We start from the raw sequence: 16,875 nt of genomic DNA, 5'->3' as shown, positions 1-16,875 counted from the left end.
AACATGAGTTTTACAATTCAACACTTCTGCTCTATACTGATCTCTCATTATAAAAAACATTCTGAATCCTGTGCCCGCTTGGAGACTCGATTTGTGTACACAGAGAGAGTTACTAAAACTGAATATGTAGACCAAATCCAGTCTAAATGGAAACCACACAGGTTTAGGAAAAACATTCTAAGATGATATCTTCTCTGTTGTTTGATCTTCTCTTGACCATAGGGAAATGTACTTTTACAGATTCCTGAGCAGCAGCTTAGAGGCTGCAGAGCTGTTCAATTAAAATATAGATACACATGAGGATACTACAGACTGAAGTTTGGAGTTTGGCCTGTGAGTTTCAAATTGGTTTATTTGCTATTATGAGTGTCTGGTATGTTCTAAATTACAACTAGAAAAACCAGTGCCAATTTCTTTTCCCAAACAAGTATGATTTTACATATCTCTGCCTGTTCTCCAAAGACAGACATGCTACAACAAAGCATTGAGTTCTCGCAAATATCGGCTAGGGTTATGACAATGAGGAGGGTGCTCGTGTAATCAAAAAAGAAAGCAAGAACGACGACACTGGAAACCACAGTGATCATGCCCAGCTTCTAATAAAACCAGAAACTGCCCCGAGCAGACTGCTCAGATAACCTAATGAGACAACATACAACACGCAATCTCGAAGTGAAGATGAGCCCCTGGGCAGGACGTTCTGGTTCACAAATTCTGGTGGAATGCTTTCTGATTCACAGTCACTTCACACATTTATTGAGCATCCAATCGGAACCAGTACTAAGCCAAGGCACTGTGAAAGGTACAAAAATGAGGACTCCTCTGACCCTTCTCAAAGCTATCATTTAGTTGTAAAAAAAATCCACAAGTCCAAGGAGAACGCATATTGGTATAATGTAGCATCAACAGCTAATGGGCGTGGTCTGGATACTAAATATGGAGGTACTAGACAAAGGGACCGACTGATGAGAGACAGAAGTAACTTACAGAGGTGATATCTTAGGAGGGGTGTCCTGTACGGGCCATACAAGTCCCAAGAGGGTGATGGGAGAAAGGAGAATTCAAAACACAACCTTCCCTCCCGGCTCCTGCTTCCTAAAGTACGGCAGTAGGTTACTGGCCCCCATAGTCCATTCGGTCAATTCACCCAGCACTGACTGAGTACCTGCTATGCAAAACAGGAAGACATAAAGAAAAGCAAGATAAAACCTGTGCCCATCGTGCTGACAGTCTAGTGGGGAACAGGGTATTATAAATAACTATAACCCAAGCCAGGCTAGGTAAAAGTGATTAAAAGTGGTGCAAACATAGTGCCTTAGAAATATAGCGAAGTGAGACTTGGGGCCACTGCTGGAGGTTACTTTAAATAACACTGAGGGTTTGTGGGCATGGGCAGTGCGAGGCGTTGTAGGAAGAGGGCTCATCAGGAGAAAAGGCACAGAGTCAGCAGCATGGCCATCAGTTGAAAGGATCAGGACACAGACCTGCAGCCACCCAGGATACTTTTCACTTTTAGAAAATGTATTTTTGGTTACTTGCTTTTCTCGTTTGCAGTCCCTCCGTGTGATCTCTGAGCTCCAGTGCCCAGTGAAGCATGGTTTACTGTTAGCATGCCACAAGCATTTATTGAGAAGTGCAAGGAAGGAAGGAAGGAAGGAAGGAAGGAGGGAGGGAAGGAAGGAACGAAGGAGTAGAACAGAAGGAAATGCTATAAGGATAATTTCAGGTTGCACAGAATTTTTGGCCTCATACTTGCTCCAATTTTTGAACCTGAAACCCAATTAAAATCTTTCTACAATAAACCAAAGATGAAAAGTTTAAAACGAAACTAAATAGCTACCAAAGGAAAGAAACTTTGGCTCTTTTCTACAGACATGTTTATTTTCACATATTTACTCAAAGTTGTATTTGTCACTGCAATGCATTTGTTCCCTCTGAAAGAGGGCGAGGGGTGGGGGCCCTGGAGATTGCTGCCTTTGGCTAGAGATCCACCAGCAGGAAGGACATGTACTTTATAACACATACACACATGCCATAAGATTTGCAAATGATCTTACATTTGCTCCGGACGTGTACTTTATAACACATACACACATGCCATAAGATTTGCAAATGATCTTACATTTGCTCGGTAGCCAAAAGAGGCAAAGAATGAGAATAAAAACAAATGTGTTTTAGCAACATCAAGTCCAACTTTTCCATCTTCCCCATGAGGAAAATGTGTATTATGAAACTCTAGGACTCTCACAATCTCACCCCATACAGCCCTGGAACTGGGAATTTATGAATTATTTTGGCTAGAGACAAAAGTTCTTCAATCTGCCCGTATCACCCAGATGTCCACTGCAAAATGAGGGCCTGGAGAATCATAACATTTTTCTTTAAAACCATTCATATGCAGAGCAGTTTTAGACTCCTCTTCCTCTCTAACAGCAAAATGGGTCACACATTCGATTTGGAGTTGAAGGGCGCCTTAGACATTCTTTCAATATAAACATTTATTGAACACCTATTCTGTTCCAGGCACTGTCCACTTGACATCGTAGATGAGCCCCACCTAAATCCCAGAGAAACTGAGAACCTAATCGTACGTCACACAGCTAGAAAAGAGTGGGGTCAGTATTCAAAATTAGTAGTTTGATAAAAAAAAAAAAGGGATAATCCACAAAATAGGATAAAGTTTCTATCAGAGGCAATGAAACACACGGTTTTTCTTAAGAGTCAGGTTCCCAAATAGGTGACTGTTTCCCATAGGAAAGGATCTCTATCTTGACTAATGAGTCCTACCCCAAAGCCGAGGTAGAGCTTGGCCCTGAAGCTATTTGAGCTTGGCATGTGTAGTTACGGGCTTCAGCTGATGATCACACATAAATAGGATGTTACTTAGCGTTCTGTACTTATTTTTTTCTGTCTCTAGGTAAAGTATCCATTCCCCAATGTATGTAATTCTGGTATCTTTTTTTCCCTCTTAATATCTTGTGTTCTTTTATTTCAATCTCTCTCTCTCGCTCTCACAAACACACACGCACGCACACACGCAGGCGCACACCCTTTCGTCCCTTTATCCCGCAACCCCATCCCCAGTGGTTGAAACTAAGGAAAACAGAGTTAGATAAACTCCTCTCTTCTATTGTACTGATACAAACTGGGATCAAACAGATGAAAGAGAATTCAAGGAAGTCTTTCTTTTTTTAGGGGGACAGGGAAAATGACAGATGCTGAATTGAAGGTGGAAAGTTAAACTCTATGGTTAAGAAATTCAATGAAATTGAGGGGAAGCTGATCTCAGAGAATTTGCATAAACCACCCCAGTCACTGGGAACTAACTTAGTTAGTCACTAACAACCTGGAGGTTTAAAGGGTCATATCTATAAGCTTAATAATGGAATGGAAGAAAATTTCAGAAATCATGAAGTCTATTCACCACTTAGGGCAAGGTTGATCTTGAGTAATACTAGACAAGTGGAGAACTACACAGAAAGGTTATTGCTGTAGCTCACAGGAGTACAGAGGAAATCACTACTTTTATTGTCCTGACATGCTGGTGTCCATGACTTTTCCTCCCACACTGCAGATTAAGTCATTCTATAAAAACCTGAAGGAGGAAGTTAAACATAAAGAAATCTCTTTATCAGAAAATATCTTCTTTTCTTCATAACCCCAACCTCTAAATTCTCAGAAAGCTGGAGACAAACGTCATCATTTCACTATCATGCCCTCCAATAGAGCAGCAATTCTAACACTGGATACACATTAAAGTCACTTGGAGAGCCTTTACAAAATTACTGATGGCAGGGCTCCGACCCCAGAGATCCTAATTTAATTGGTCTTCAGTGGAGTCCAGATATTTGTATTTTTTATAAAGCTTTCCAGGTGACTCTAAAGTACAGCCGGGGTTAAGAACCAGCGCTACAGATGTATTACCTATTTACAGAACTGGGGGAAATTCTCTTAATTCTTAAAATATCTTGCAACTATAATCAGTAGAAACTCAATATAATCAGTAGAAACTTAATAATATGATAAATTCCCAACAGCAAATTCTTGTCCCTTGGGCTTTATATCCTTAGTTACATCTAGAAATTTGCCTAATACATAGTAGATGTTCAATAAATATTTATTAAATGAAAGCATGAAAACTGAGATTCAGTCTTAAAGATCATATGTTTCTGAGAATTTATTCATTTTTTCTAGGTTATCCTATTTTTTGGCATATAATGGTTCATAATAGTCTCTATCACCCTTTTAATTTCTGAAGCATCCATTGTAATATCTCCTCTTTCATTTCTGATTTTATTTATTTGCAGCTTCTCCCTTTTTTCCCCCTCAGTCTGGCTAAGGTTTTGTCAATTTCATCTTTTCAAAAAACAAACTCTGAGTTTAGTTGATCTTTTCGATTGTTTTTCTATTCTCTATTTGATTTATTTTTGCCCTAGTTGTTATTATTTCTTTCCTCTGCTAACTGTGGGCTTAGTTTGTTCTCCTTTTTCTAGTTCAGGCCAATAACAAACAAAAAATATTGAAGTGGTAATCTAAAACTTCCTGACAAAGAAAAGCCCAGGACCAGATGGCTTCACAGGTGAATTCTATCAAATATTTTAAAAATAATTAATGCCAATCTTTCTTAAACTCTTCCAAAAAAACAGAAGAGGGAATACTTTCAAACTCAGAACCTGAACAAGAAAAACAAAGCTGGAGGCATCACATTTCCTGATTTCAAACTATATTACAAAGTTATAGTAATCAATATACTATGTTACTGGGACAGAAACAGGCATATAGACCAATGGAACAGAATAAAGAGCCTGGAAATATACCTGTGCTTATACAGTCAACTAATATTTGACAAGGTGCCAAGAACACACAATGGTGAAAAGATAGTCTCTTCAATAAACGGTATTAGGAAAACTGGATAGCCACATGCAGAAGAATTAAACTGTACCCTTATCTCGCACCAAGTACCAAAAATTAACTCAAAATAGATGAAAGACTTAAATATAAGTCTTTAAACTGTAAAACTACTAGAAGAAAACATAGGAGAAAAGCGCCTTGACACTGGTCTTAGCAACAATTCTTTGGTCATGACAGCAAAAGCACAGGCAACTAAGACAAAATTTGACAAGTGAAGTTGCATCAAGCTAAAAAGCTTCTGTACAGCAAAGGAAACAATCAACAGTGAAAAGCCAACCTACCTAGTAGAAGAAAATATTTGCAAACCATATGTCTGACAAGGGGTTAATATCCAAAATATAGTTTTTAAAAACTCATATAACTCAAGAGTAAAAAAAAAAATCCCAAATAACCCAATTTAAAAAATGGCCAGAGGACCTGGATAGACATTTCTCAAAAAAACACATACAAGGGGCCAAAAGATACATGAAAAGATCTTCACCATCACTACCATCAGGGAAATGCAAATCAAAACCACAAGGAGGTATCCCTCACATCTGTTAGAATGGTTACCATCAAAAAGATAAGTGGGAGAGGATGTAGAGAAAAGGGAGCCTTATGCACTGGTGATGGAAACGTAAATTGGTAAAGGCATTATGAAAAGCAGTATGGGGATTCCTCAAAAAATTAAAACTAACTAGTATATGACCCAGCAATTTCACTACTGGGTATATACCCAAAGGAAATGAAATCTGGGTCTCGAATAGGTATATACCTGTGTTCACTGTAGCATCATTCATAACATAGCCAAGATATGAAAACAACTTAAAGGTCCCTTGATGAATGAATGGATAAGGAAAATGTGGTATGTACATACAATGGGGTATTATTTAGTCTTAACAAAATGGGAATCCTGCCATTTGTGACAACATAGATGAACCTGAAGGACATCATGCTGAGTGAAATAAGCCAGACACAGAGAGACAAATACTGAATTACCTTGCTTACATGTGGGATCTAAAATAGTAAAACTCATAGAAGCAGAGAGCAGAACAGTGGTTGCCAGGTGCAGAGGAAAGGGCGGAAATGAGGAGATGTTGGTCAAAGGGGACAATGTTTCAGTTATGCAAGATGAATGAGTTCTGAAGACCTAAAGTACAGCATGGTAATGACAGTTAACAATGCTGTATTGCATACTTGAAATTTGCTAAGAACATAGATCTTAAATCTTCTCAACACACACACACACACACACACACACACTAACTATGGAGATGGGACGGATATGTTACTTAGCTTGATTGTGGTGATCTTTTCACAATGTATACGTTTATCAAAACATCAAGTTGTACACCTTGAATATATATTATTTTTACATGTCAAAGATACCTCAATAAAGTAGTTTAAAAAAAAGAAAACTGAGTAGAAATAAAAAACTTCAGAAAAGCTACTGAACAAACCAAAGAAGGAATTTTTAAATAAACAGAAAAAGACAGCCAAGAGTTATAGATTCCCAATATGGCTAGTAAAGGTTATGGACACTAAACACATTTCCACCATCTTTTATTTCAACAAACAGGTTTATGGGACAAACCAGGCCATAAATTGGTCCCAAACATTCAGTCATTGGCCTTAGTGTATTTTCCTCCTGAAAGAACATCAGATCTTGGAACAAAACATCCCTCTAAGATATATGACCTGGAATATTAGAAGTCCTGGTAATACATTTGGAATAGGCTTTGACCCAAAAAGTTAAATGAAGGCAACTGCAAACTCTTAAACATATATCCAAAAATGTGAAATCTCCTCTAACACAATGAAAAGATCACCTCATATAAATGACATGACTAGTCGGACTCATTCTGAACTTGTATATCTTTCTGTTAAACAAACCTCAAACATTTCCAAGGAAAACAAGGCTGATAACACACAACATTTGATGAAGAATAACAGATAAATCTTGCTTTGGGGCTCACTTGTGCTGGAAGTCCTAAAACCTCTTAAGTCTTGTGAACCTTAATTGGATGTTATGACAGAGATGAGGTGACTTTAAAAGAAAAAACATCTGTTTAAGAAGCCAAATCTTAACATTAAAATTTTCCTTTTGGTATTTATTATTATACACCAAATCTTAAAATATTTCTTTCAGTATTTATTGTTATGCAGTGTATAAATTATTTGCTAATTAAAGCTTATATTCATGTAAGTATCAATATTATTATGGGAGAAAAATTGTATTTGCAATTAAAAAAAATCAGAGGAGTTAGCTTATTTTCCCTTAGCACAATTATTATGAAATGACAAGTTTGAATAATCTCCTCCATTCCTGTGAGATAACCTTCCTTGGGATATTTATTTTAATTTTTTTGCACTTATATTGATAACATTCTGGCAGCCACATCCCTTTGGAATAATATCACAATCTTAACTTTTTTAGGCACCTCTATAGTGTGATGATTTTTATCTCTTGTTCATCTAATAATTTTGTTCAACTCAAAAAATTTTTATTCAACTCAAGAATTCAATTCAAAATTTATTAACTTTTTACAATGTTTTCATCCTTTATAGGTTTGCCTCTTTTTTTTGTTATTTGGATATCTATGAAGTCAACAAGTATTTCATTTAATCAGTTGGGATTTAACAAAATATTCGTACTGTTAATGTATTAAATACCTATTGTATTAATTTATTAATCCATGGTATTAATTAGTCTGGAGATTAATCTGGCATTTCAGAAAGTGAAAAAAGGTCATAAAAGACCTTTAAATCTTCTTCAGCCACCAATGCAAAGGCTGACACTACACTTAAGAGTATCAGCTGACTCACTCACTGCTATCTTTCTTTTTTCCTAAAAGATATCTGCACCACCATGTTCAGTGCAGCATTATTATTTTTTAAACATCTTTATTGGAGTATCATTGCTGTACAATGTTGTGTTAATTTCTGCTGTATAACAAAGTGAATCAGCTATACATATACATATATCCCCATATCTCCTCCCTATCGCGTCTCCCTCCCACCCTCCCTATCCCACACCTCTAGGTGGTCACAAAGCACAGAGCTGATCTCCCTGTGCTATGCGGCTGCTTCCCACTAGCTATCTATTTTACATTTGACAGTATATATAAGCCCATGCCACTCTCTCACTTCGTCCCAGCTTACTCGTCCTCCTCCCTGTGTCCTCAAGTCCATTCTCTACGTCTGCATCTTTATTCCTGTCCTGCCCCTCGGTTCTTCAGAACCATTTTCTTTTATTTTAGATTCCATATATATGTGTTAGCATACGGTATTTGTTTTTCTCTTTCTGACTTACTTCACTCTGTATGACAGACTCTAGGTCCATCCACCTCACTACAAATAACTCAATTTCGTTTCTTTTTATGTCTGAGTAAATGAGCTGCAGTTTACACCTTTGACCTTGATCTTGGCACAGACCTAATACAGGGGTACATGCGATGTTAGACACATTATTCTTAAGTGCCTTACGCATCTGGAACTCCTTTCAGGCAAAAAGCTAAATGACCTGGCTGAAGACAAACCTAGAGCTCTCAGAGACACATCTTTAGTATCAAATTTTTAAAAAATATGCTTAAGTCATTTAGGTTGCAGAAGGATCATTTCCACTAAACAACACACCATACGAGGTCAACCAGACAAATGAATTTGCTAAAAGTATGATTTCAGAGTATTTAGTGGGAGAGGTGGAAAACTGGAGAGAGAAGAAGCAGCTTCTCAAGGTAGTTGGTACATTGTTTAATTCATGTGTAATAAAACAAAGGACCATCATAAAGTACAAGTAGGTAGAGTCTGTTTTTTAATTAAAAAAATCAAAGCAGACATTATATACCACTTGGTGATTAGCAACAATTGCATTATCAGAGTTACTGAATGAAACCTAATGGAATCTTACAGAAATTATCAAAAGTTGTAGAAAAAATTTTATACAGTGCCTTCCTTTATTGCTCAAATCAAATTTGCAGCAAAAGGCAATAATCAATGTTGCAATATCAGAAATTGGGAAAATCAAGCACTGCTTACTTTCTGTGAGCCTAGAAAAAAGACAAGGGAGAAGCCAAGGAAAGGATTCTGCTCAGTATCTCCCTGGGTCAGGGCTGTTTTCCCAGCACTAAGTACTGCCAGTTGAGAATGAAGGATTTTATATTTAACGCTTGTTTATATTTTCACTGTGCTTTGCCTCCACTGATTTTTATTTTCCCCAAAAGATCACTCAGAGAAGATGTTCTATACTCAGGGGATTAACCAAGCCTCCTCCAATCTCCCAATCCATCAGGGAACATACTTAACTCCAGAAGTTGAGCCACTGTCATCTATTCCATAAAATCTGACTATTTTAGCTTCCATTACAGTTCTATCATATTGGGAATAGAATTATTATCTGATATCAGACCTAAATGTGGCCTGTGAGATCATATCACCAGGGCTAGAAAATGGGCCTGGCAGGTTAACTCGGCAGGTGGATGGGAGTTACTTGGGCTGAATTGGAATGCTGACCATTACATTACAACACACACTCTAGTTACCAGCTGGGTCTCTAAAGACATATACATTAACCTCTGACCTTTCCCAAGAGTTATAAGGTGACTAAATTGAATTTGGATGCCTAAATATGGAGTGGAGAGATGAGAGAAAACTTACTAAGTCCATTAACCATTAGAAATGAATTGCCACAGAAGACCATCCATGGTAGATTGCCAAAATGGTCCCAATTCTTTACCTGCCCTACATCGCATGGCTTTCCTTGTAACATTTTTGCTCTTGCACATTGACTTTGGACTTGGCTAGCTAACTTACTTTGGCCAATGTACATCTTTTAAAAAAATTATGACAGGACTATTTATCTGCTCCCGACAGATATTTTGACACCATTCTTCAACAGGGCTTGTGTTGTGAAGTGACTTTATGCTGAACTGTACTGATTCTGGTTCTCTTGAGAAAAACAACACATAGGTTGATTCAGCTGTGCAGTCACTTCTTTTATTATTTCTTTATGTTCTCACCAGATCTGAAAATGCCATCTGTTTGAAGATTTTTTTCTTTTTCTTCAAATCCCTAAAGAATAGGTGGTCCACTTCTCTCCCCATTCTTTTTTTACTTCCTATCCTCATCAGTATGAGTTTACTGAATGTATTTTTTCAATATTTGAGAGTCAAATAGAGACATACATACATTCATAATTTTAGGATTTACATTCTACTTTTTCAGTTCATTATAAATAGATGACAGCCCTGACCCAAGTAGATGACACTGATACCTCCCATAGTATCTTAATAAAATCCTAACGACTGGAGCCTCAATTTACTAGGTGACAAAAATGGTAGTTTTGAATATCACAGGACATCAATATTTGATGATTTTCCAGACGACAGACTTTCACTTGTGGTTTTAATTCATTCCTGAGGTTGTTTCTCACTCAGTACAAGGTTTTCACATCACTGAGCCAATGTGAAAGTTCCCATACATTTCTTACCAGCTTTGTGAGACACATGTTTTGGTTCATCCCTACAGAATATTCAAGCATGCTTACTTGGGCAAACTACATAATAGGAACATTCCAAATTTGTACCTTTTGGCTTTACTGATGTGTGTTTATTATCAGTTATGGCCCAAAGTGCTATCACCATGTAGCATCATGTAGTACAGATTTAGGAAGTTTTTGATACTCATGATTAAGAGAACAGGTGAATCATTACGATGAAAGGTCTATTCTTTCTTATCGGTTCACAGATCTGGTTTGATATGAAGCTGGCCTCCAATGAAGACAGACAAACTCGCTAGTGGATTCAACCAACAGACTGATCTTCAGTGTAGACCCAAACACCACAATGGCTAAATACCAGAATTGATCTGGGATCTTTCAAGATATGCCCATTGGCCATTTTCCCCCTGGGTATGTTATTTCCACTGGGGCCTCTCTGGAACCAAAACGATATCTAGTTATCAATGGATTCAGTGAGGAAACATCTATTGAGCTCTTAATATCTCTCAGACCCTGTGCAGACCTGGGGGATACAGAAAAAAGTAAGACCTGGACCCTGATTTCAAGAAATTCTCACTCTTATTAGAATAAGTTGACATTTTCCTGAAACTGTATCTCACCACTTTCTGCTGTTCATGTAAAGTCTAGAAGAATCAGCAGATGAATAATCTCTCCTTCTTCTGTTTCATGTTTTATTTATAATATATAGTAATTTTGATCAAACCTCTTCCTTGCCACATATAACACTTTTCACTGTCGAATAAAATCTTTCATTAAAGAAATATTACCATAGTACTTTGTATTTTATAGTTTGGAGAAAAATCTAGTCATAGACCACACAGTTCAAGAAGCACTTTTGAATTATTATTATTATTCTAAGTAAAGACTTTCCATTCTAACACCTCCAGCCTTTTCCTTTCAGCTTAGGAGCTGTTAGCCACTCTTACTTCCCTTTTCATCATCTCTCCCAGTGTTCATGCCCCAATTTCCACTGCAGTTTCTATTCTTCCAAATCTCGTAATATGTAAAACTCATCATTCAGGAAACTGAATGACCTTGGGGAACTTCTGGTCATTATAACATCTAAAGAAACCAAATCAATATATCCTTCATTTGCAAACTACTTGGTAACATTGGAATCCAACATAATGTGCTATTAATGTTAACATTAATATTTTTGTTATTATTGTCACCATAATTAAGATGGTACCAAAAGTATAATATGTTATGGAGCTATAGATGCTAGATCCATTTCCAATAATAAATTTTCCTTCCAGTTCTAACATGAAAACAGATAAGAAAATTTGCCTGGTGAATGAGATAAATTCTATATTGCTTATCATATAAGAATATCTAAATACTTAGCTGGAGATGGTCATATTTAATTCTTTGCACCTTCCTTTCATTCCTTCATCTGGATTTTTGTGCAACAAAATGCTCTGCATTTCTCCAAAAGTATGCCTCCAACCTGCGCCCTCGGGGTCTTGCAAAAGCTCCAGGTTGTGGGTTCAGGACTTACTTGCTGCTGAGGCAGCGCCTCAGCGAGTAGGAGGCCCCTCCACCGCAGGTGCGTGAGCACTCACTCCACGGGCCCCAGGCGTCCCACAGGCCGTCCCGGTCCTCCTCAGAGCGTGCGGTCCTGGAGCTCTGTGAGGAACGAGAGGATGGTCAGTATGAGTCCTCAGTGAACGGGGAAATGTGTGCCCTAAAGCGTGGGTGGTCTGTGTGTCTGTACATGCTGGCCTTGCTGAGGATGAAGATGGGCTCAGATTCTCAGATTCTTTCCAATTTAATACTGTGCATATGTTTAGGGAGAGGGATATTTGAGTTCAGGGACCCTGGGCTGTGACTGAAAAGGGCAAGGGACTGCATTTATGGGAGTGAACAGAAAAAGGTGGCCAGAAATAAGAAGCTGGGTCAGAGGAAGATAGATTGCACTGAAGTCACAGTTTTGCCCAGGGTTCATGAGTCTACTCTTTCGTCGCTTTGTGAAGAGAGAAGCTGCACTCAGAGATGTTTCTGCTCTGAGAAGACTGGCATGTGCATACCAGCACTGCTTTCCAAAATTTAACGTTTTATACAACTGACTTTTCTTTACATGAAGCAGCATCATTCCTAGTTTTCAGATGTGTTAATGAGAATAATTGCATGAAGTAACTTCAGTAATGCAAGGATTGGCTCCAGACAGATAGATTTGCTTGTTATTGACAGATTCCCTAGTGAAATCTGCATTTACTCTAAGGAAAATTGTTATGTGTAGGTCTCCATGTAGTGCTTCACATTTCTTAGAAGAGTTAAAGAGAAAATTTGTGCCAGTTACATAATAGAATAATAATAATAGTTAATAGAACAGGTTCTGAAGTTAGAAACTGCCTGGGTGGGCTTCCCTGTTGGCGCAGTGGTTGAGAGTCCGCCTGCCGATGCAGGGGACGCGGGTCCGTGTCCCGGTCCGGTAAGATCCCACATGCCGTGGAGCAGCTAGGCCCGTGAGCCATGGCCACTGGGCCTGCGCATCCGGAGCCTGTGCTCCGCAACGGGAGAGGCCACAACAGTGAGAGGCCCGCGTACCGCAAAAAAAAAAAAAAGAAACTGCCTGGGTTTGGATATGGATTGTTTTTTAAGTAATTATATGTCCTTGTACAAGTAACTTACCACCTCTTTACACTTCAATTTCCCTTTCTACAAGATGGGGATAATATTATAACCATGACACTACATCCACGTGTGTGCGTGCACACCCACACACACACTGTAGAAAGACTAGTTATACAAACTAAACTTAGGACTAGTTTCAGAGTAAATCACAAATAAATATTACCTATAATTATTATGTTATTATAAATTGAGAATGTGTCACATATGTACGTTCACAGTTGTATTAGTCTGCTCATGTTGCCGTAACAAGATACCAGCCTGGGTGTTTTAAACAATAAAAATTAATTTTTCAACAGTTCTGGAGTCAAAGTCCGAGATCAGGATGCCAGCATGGTTGGCTCCCAGTGAAGACTTTCCCTTTGGGTTGCAGATGGATTCTTTGTCACTATGTGGTCACATGACCTCCACTTTATGTGAGTAAGAGAGGGAGAGCAAGCTCACTGGTGTCTCTTGTTAGAAGGGCACTAATCTCATCATAAGGGCCCCACCCTCACCACCTCACCTAACCCTAATTATCTCCTAAAGTCTCCATCTTCAAATAACATCACATTGGGCAGGAGGGCTTCAACATATGAATTTGGGGGGGGATATAACTCAGCCCATGGCAAGAGTTCTACAAGTAGCTAGTGTAAACTGTGGCCAAGTTACTTCACTGAATAAACCAAGTGACACCCGTATACTAAAGGTGGTATCGCTCCATGTCAATAACATACACATGACAAATGTTAAAATTTCAAAACTATTTATATTTGGAAAAAGCAAACTGTAAAGAAAATGTGCATGACAGGCAATATGACGGTTCATCTTCAGTTTTTTCTCTAAGGAGAGAGCATAGGCAGTGTATAATACTGGAAGAGCATGGAATACAGAGGCGACAGGAGGGTAACCTCTTATAAAGCACTGTGAGAACTTGAGATGATGCAAGTAAAATGACCAGCATATAGTAGGCTCCATAAATGGTAGCTCTTAAAGACTTTCTCATGCCCTATCTAGTTATACTCAAGGCTATATCATCCAATTAGGAGGAGCTCCTGAAAAAGAAAAGCACATTGTTTCACCCCTAGAAAACTATTTATTTTGCAGTAATGGGATTCTTTATAAAGATGTTGCTATGGGGCTCATCTGTCAAATTGACTACTCCTTGGAACTTTTACTGCCGGTATAAATGGAGCCACAAACCTGGCTTTAGAGTATTATATCAAGGATTGTCTAGCTGGTGCATGCTATATTTAGAGTCCTAAATCATTTGAAATGAGCAGTGGGATAGATAGTGGTTAGAAGTAGGGACTACAGACGTACTCAGCCTGGAGTGGAATATTGGCTCCAGAGCCTCCCAGCTGTGATGTTCTCGTGCTTCACTTTTCTTATCATAGAATGGAGATAATAAAACTATCTACATCACTGAGACATTGTGAGGATTAAAATAGTTAATATATAAAAAGCACATAAGACAGAAATAATCCAAATGTCCGTGGGGGGATGAATGGATAAACAAAATACGCTATGGTCATACAATGGAATATTATTCAGCCTTAAAAAGAAAGGAAATTCTGACACATGCTACAACATGGGTAAACCGAGGACATTATGCTAAGTGAAGTAAGCTAGATACAAAAGGATGAATATTATATGATTTCACTTACAGGAGGTACCTAGAGTAGTCAAATTCATAAAGACAGAAAGTCGAATGGTTGCTAGGGGTTGGGGGGAGGGGGGAATGGGGAGTTATTGTTTAATGGATACAGAATTTGAATTTGGTAAGATGAAAATAATTCTGGAGATCGATGGTGGTGATGGCCGCATAACAATGTGAATGTATTTACTGCCACTGAACTGTACACTTAAAAATGAGTAAGACAGTATATTTTATGTTATATATATACTATGCCACAATAAAAACAAATACATATGCACATTTTATAAAGCTCATAGGGCCTAAATAATAAATACTACGTGAGTATTTGAAGCTATTATTAACATTATTATTTAATATTACTTATTAACAACATGGGTAGCGGTGCTTTTTTTTTTTTCTGCTGAGCTTAGTTGAAGCACTGCACTACGTAAGGTTCATCTTTCTTAAAACCCTGACTTTCCCGCAGCAGAACCTTCCGGTCTCCTGCCACAGGACACTGACCTGGTGATATGACCTGCCAGGAGCTTGAGGTTCCTATGAAGTGCAGCATTGAATAGGAAACAGAAACACAGTGGTTACCCCCAAACTTGTCCTTTCTAAAGGAAGTATTTACTGAGCTCCAAAGCCTGGTTTTTAGGGTTAATAAAGCCAATCTCTAATCACAGCAATACGGGGTATTCTGTTTCCAAGCTTAATAGGCTAGTGAGGGAGGAAAGACCCTTTGCCATTTAAATATACATACCGAGTCTCTTGCTCACCCAGTAAATTCATTCCTCAGATTTTTAAAAAGTTTATTGTGCACCTCCTGGCTCCCGTTTTGTTTGCTCTGTGTGACTGGAAGATGGTTCTGTTGAGAGAGTATTTGCCTGATGCAGTAATTATTTCCGTGACACACATGCACTGTACAATGCAATTTCCCTTATTCTATTAAAATTCAATGTGACTGAGATGAAAACCAGCAACACAAATGCTAGCCTGCATGAAGTAATTAAACTAAGCAAGATGAGTGATTACAAATTATGATACTATCCAATTACTACAACTGAAAAAAAAATTCCACATGCGGCATTCACATGTGAACTCTACTTCCATGTGAGGTAAGAACACCAGAATGCCAAATCCTGCAGCAGTTTCTCTCTGGCAGCTCTCTGGATATTTAGGAAATAATGTATGGCTGAGATTTGGTTCTTCTAGAGAAGCAAATTGTTTCAAACTCTGTGCTAAAGTTGCTTGATATTTTTCATGTGCCATGTCTGGAGAGGCACTAAAATGGCTCTAAGGTGAGGGTTCACTGACTAAACATCTTACCTCATCACCAGTTACAAGTTTCCACACAACTAGACATACTAGGTGCCCACATTTCTCTGAAGGACATTGCACACTAGCCCAGAAGGAAGTCATGGACCTATTCCTTAAACTGGAACGAACTCCGACTTTTCTTTTAACCAGCAGAATAAACATAATTCATTTCAACTGAATTCATGTTTAATGTTAGAGAAAGTAATTTTCCTCCTCTTTAACTGTGCCAGATTTTTACATCTATAACCAGAAATGATATTTCAGCAATGCCTTGCAGGTCATTTAAGACATAGAAGCATTTGCTTATTACAGTTGTTAAGAGGGCCTTCATTATAAATAACTTTCATACTTAGTCCAGGTGGGACTCATGTTTATTACTCTCTTATTGTGGAATGTGCATTCCACTTCACTTCAAAGTAGCATTTTTTAAAAAGTGTAAACTTTGAATTGCATGTAGGAAGAAAAACTGAAGCAGAAGCAAACAGGAATAGATAATGAGTTGCCTAGAGGCAATGCTGATTGCTTCTGAAACCAAAATTCTAAGCTTTCCCATTACATCCCCACCAATGTTTCTTGATATGATTCCCATCACATAAACCTAATATTTTAATGTCAACATCTCAGAAACAAGGTCATGAATGTTATAAAAACACAGTGATCAAGAGATTATTCCTGACCACTGCTAGAAATTTCAGCAACAGTGTCAGGTGAGATGATGGTCTTTACCTACTAATTGACAGAGGACAGAAGTGCAACCATTAAATTCTGTTTGTAAGCCAGGATTCCACCAATAGGAGGTTTATCAGAAAAGGTCAAAACTGCATCTAATATTGAACTTGAGGGGAAAGCCCATTTGAAATTTCCTTCTTAGTATAGCACTTATGTTTTTCTATAGTCA

The 16,875-nt window shown here is 38.1% G+C and overlaps 1 protein-coding gene across 2 annotated transcripts in view; it reads right to left on the bottom strand.

Moving 5' to 3' along the window:
• Positions 1-16,875, bottom strand: part of ADAMTSL1 (ADAMTS like 1) — a 470,361-nt gene that overhangs the window by 423,375 nt on the left and 30,111 nt on the right. For both annotated transcript variants that reach the window (XM_027105928.1, XM_027105929.1), the window contains exon 2: positions 11,907-12,034. In XM_027105928.1, coding sequence (XP_026961729.1) covers positions 11,907-12,034 — 128 coding nt within the window. The remainder of the gene's footprint in view (positions 1-11,906; positions 12,035-16,875) is intronic.

The sequence above is a fragment of the Aethalodelphis obliquidens genome, unplaced genomic scaffold (assembly GCF_003676395.1).
Source record: "Aethalodelphis obliquidens isolate GAN/ISIS:26980383/991018 unplaced genomic scaffold, ASM367639v1 scaffold7, whole genome shotgun sequence".
NCBI lineage: Eukaryota > Metazoa > Chordata > Mammalia > Artiodactyla > Delphinidae > Aethalodelphis > Aethalodelphis obliquidens.
Note: the sequence above shows the minus strand (reverse complement) of the source record. Positions and strands in the feature narration are given on the sequence as shown.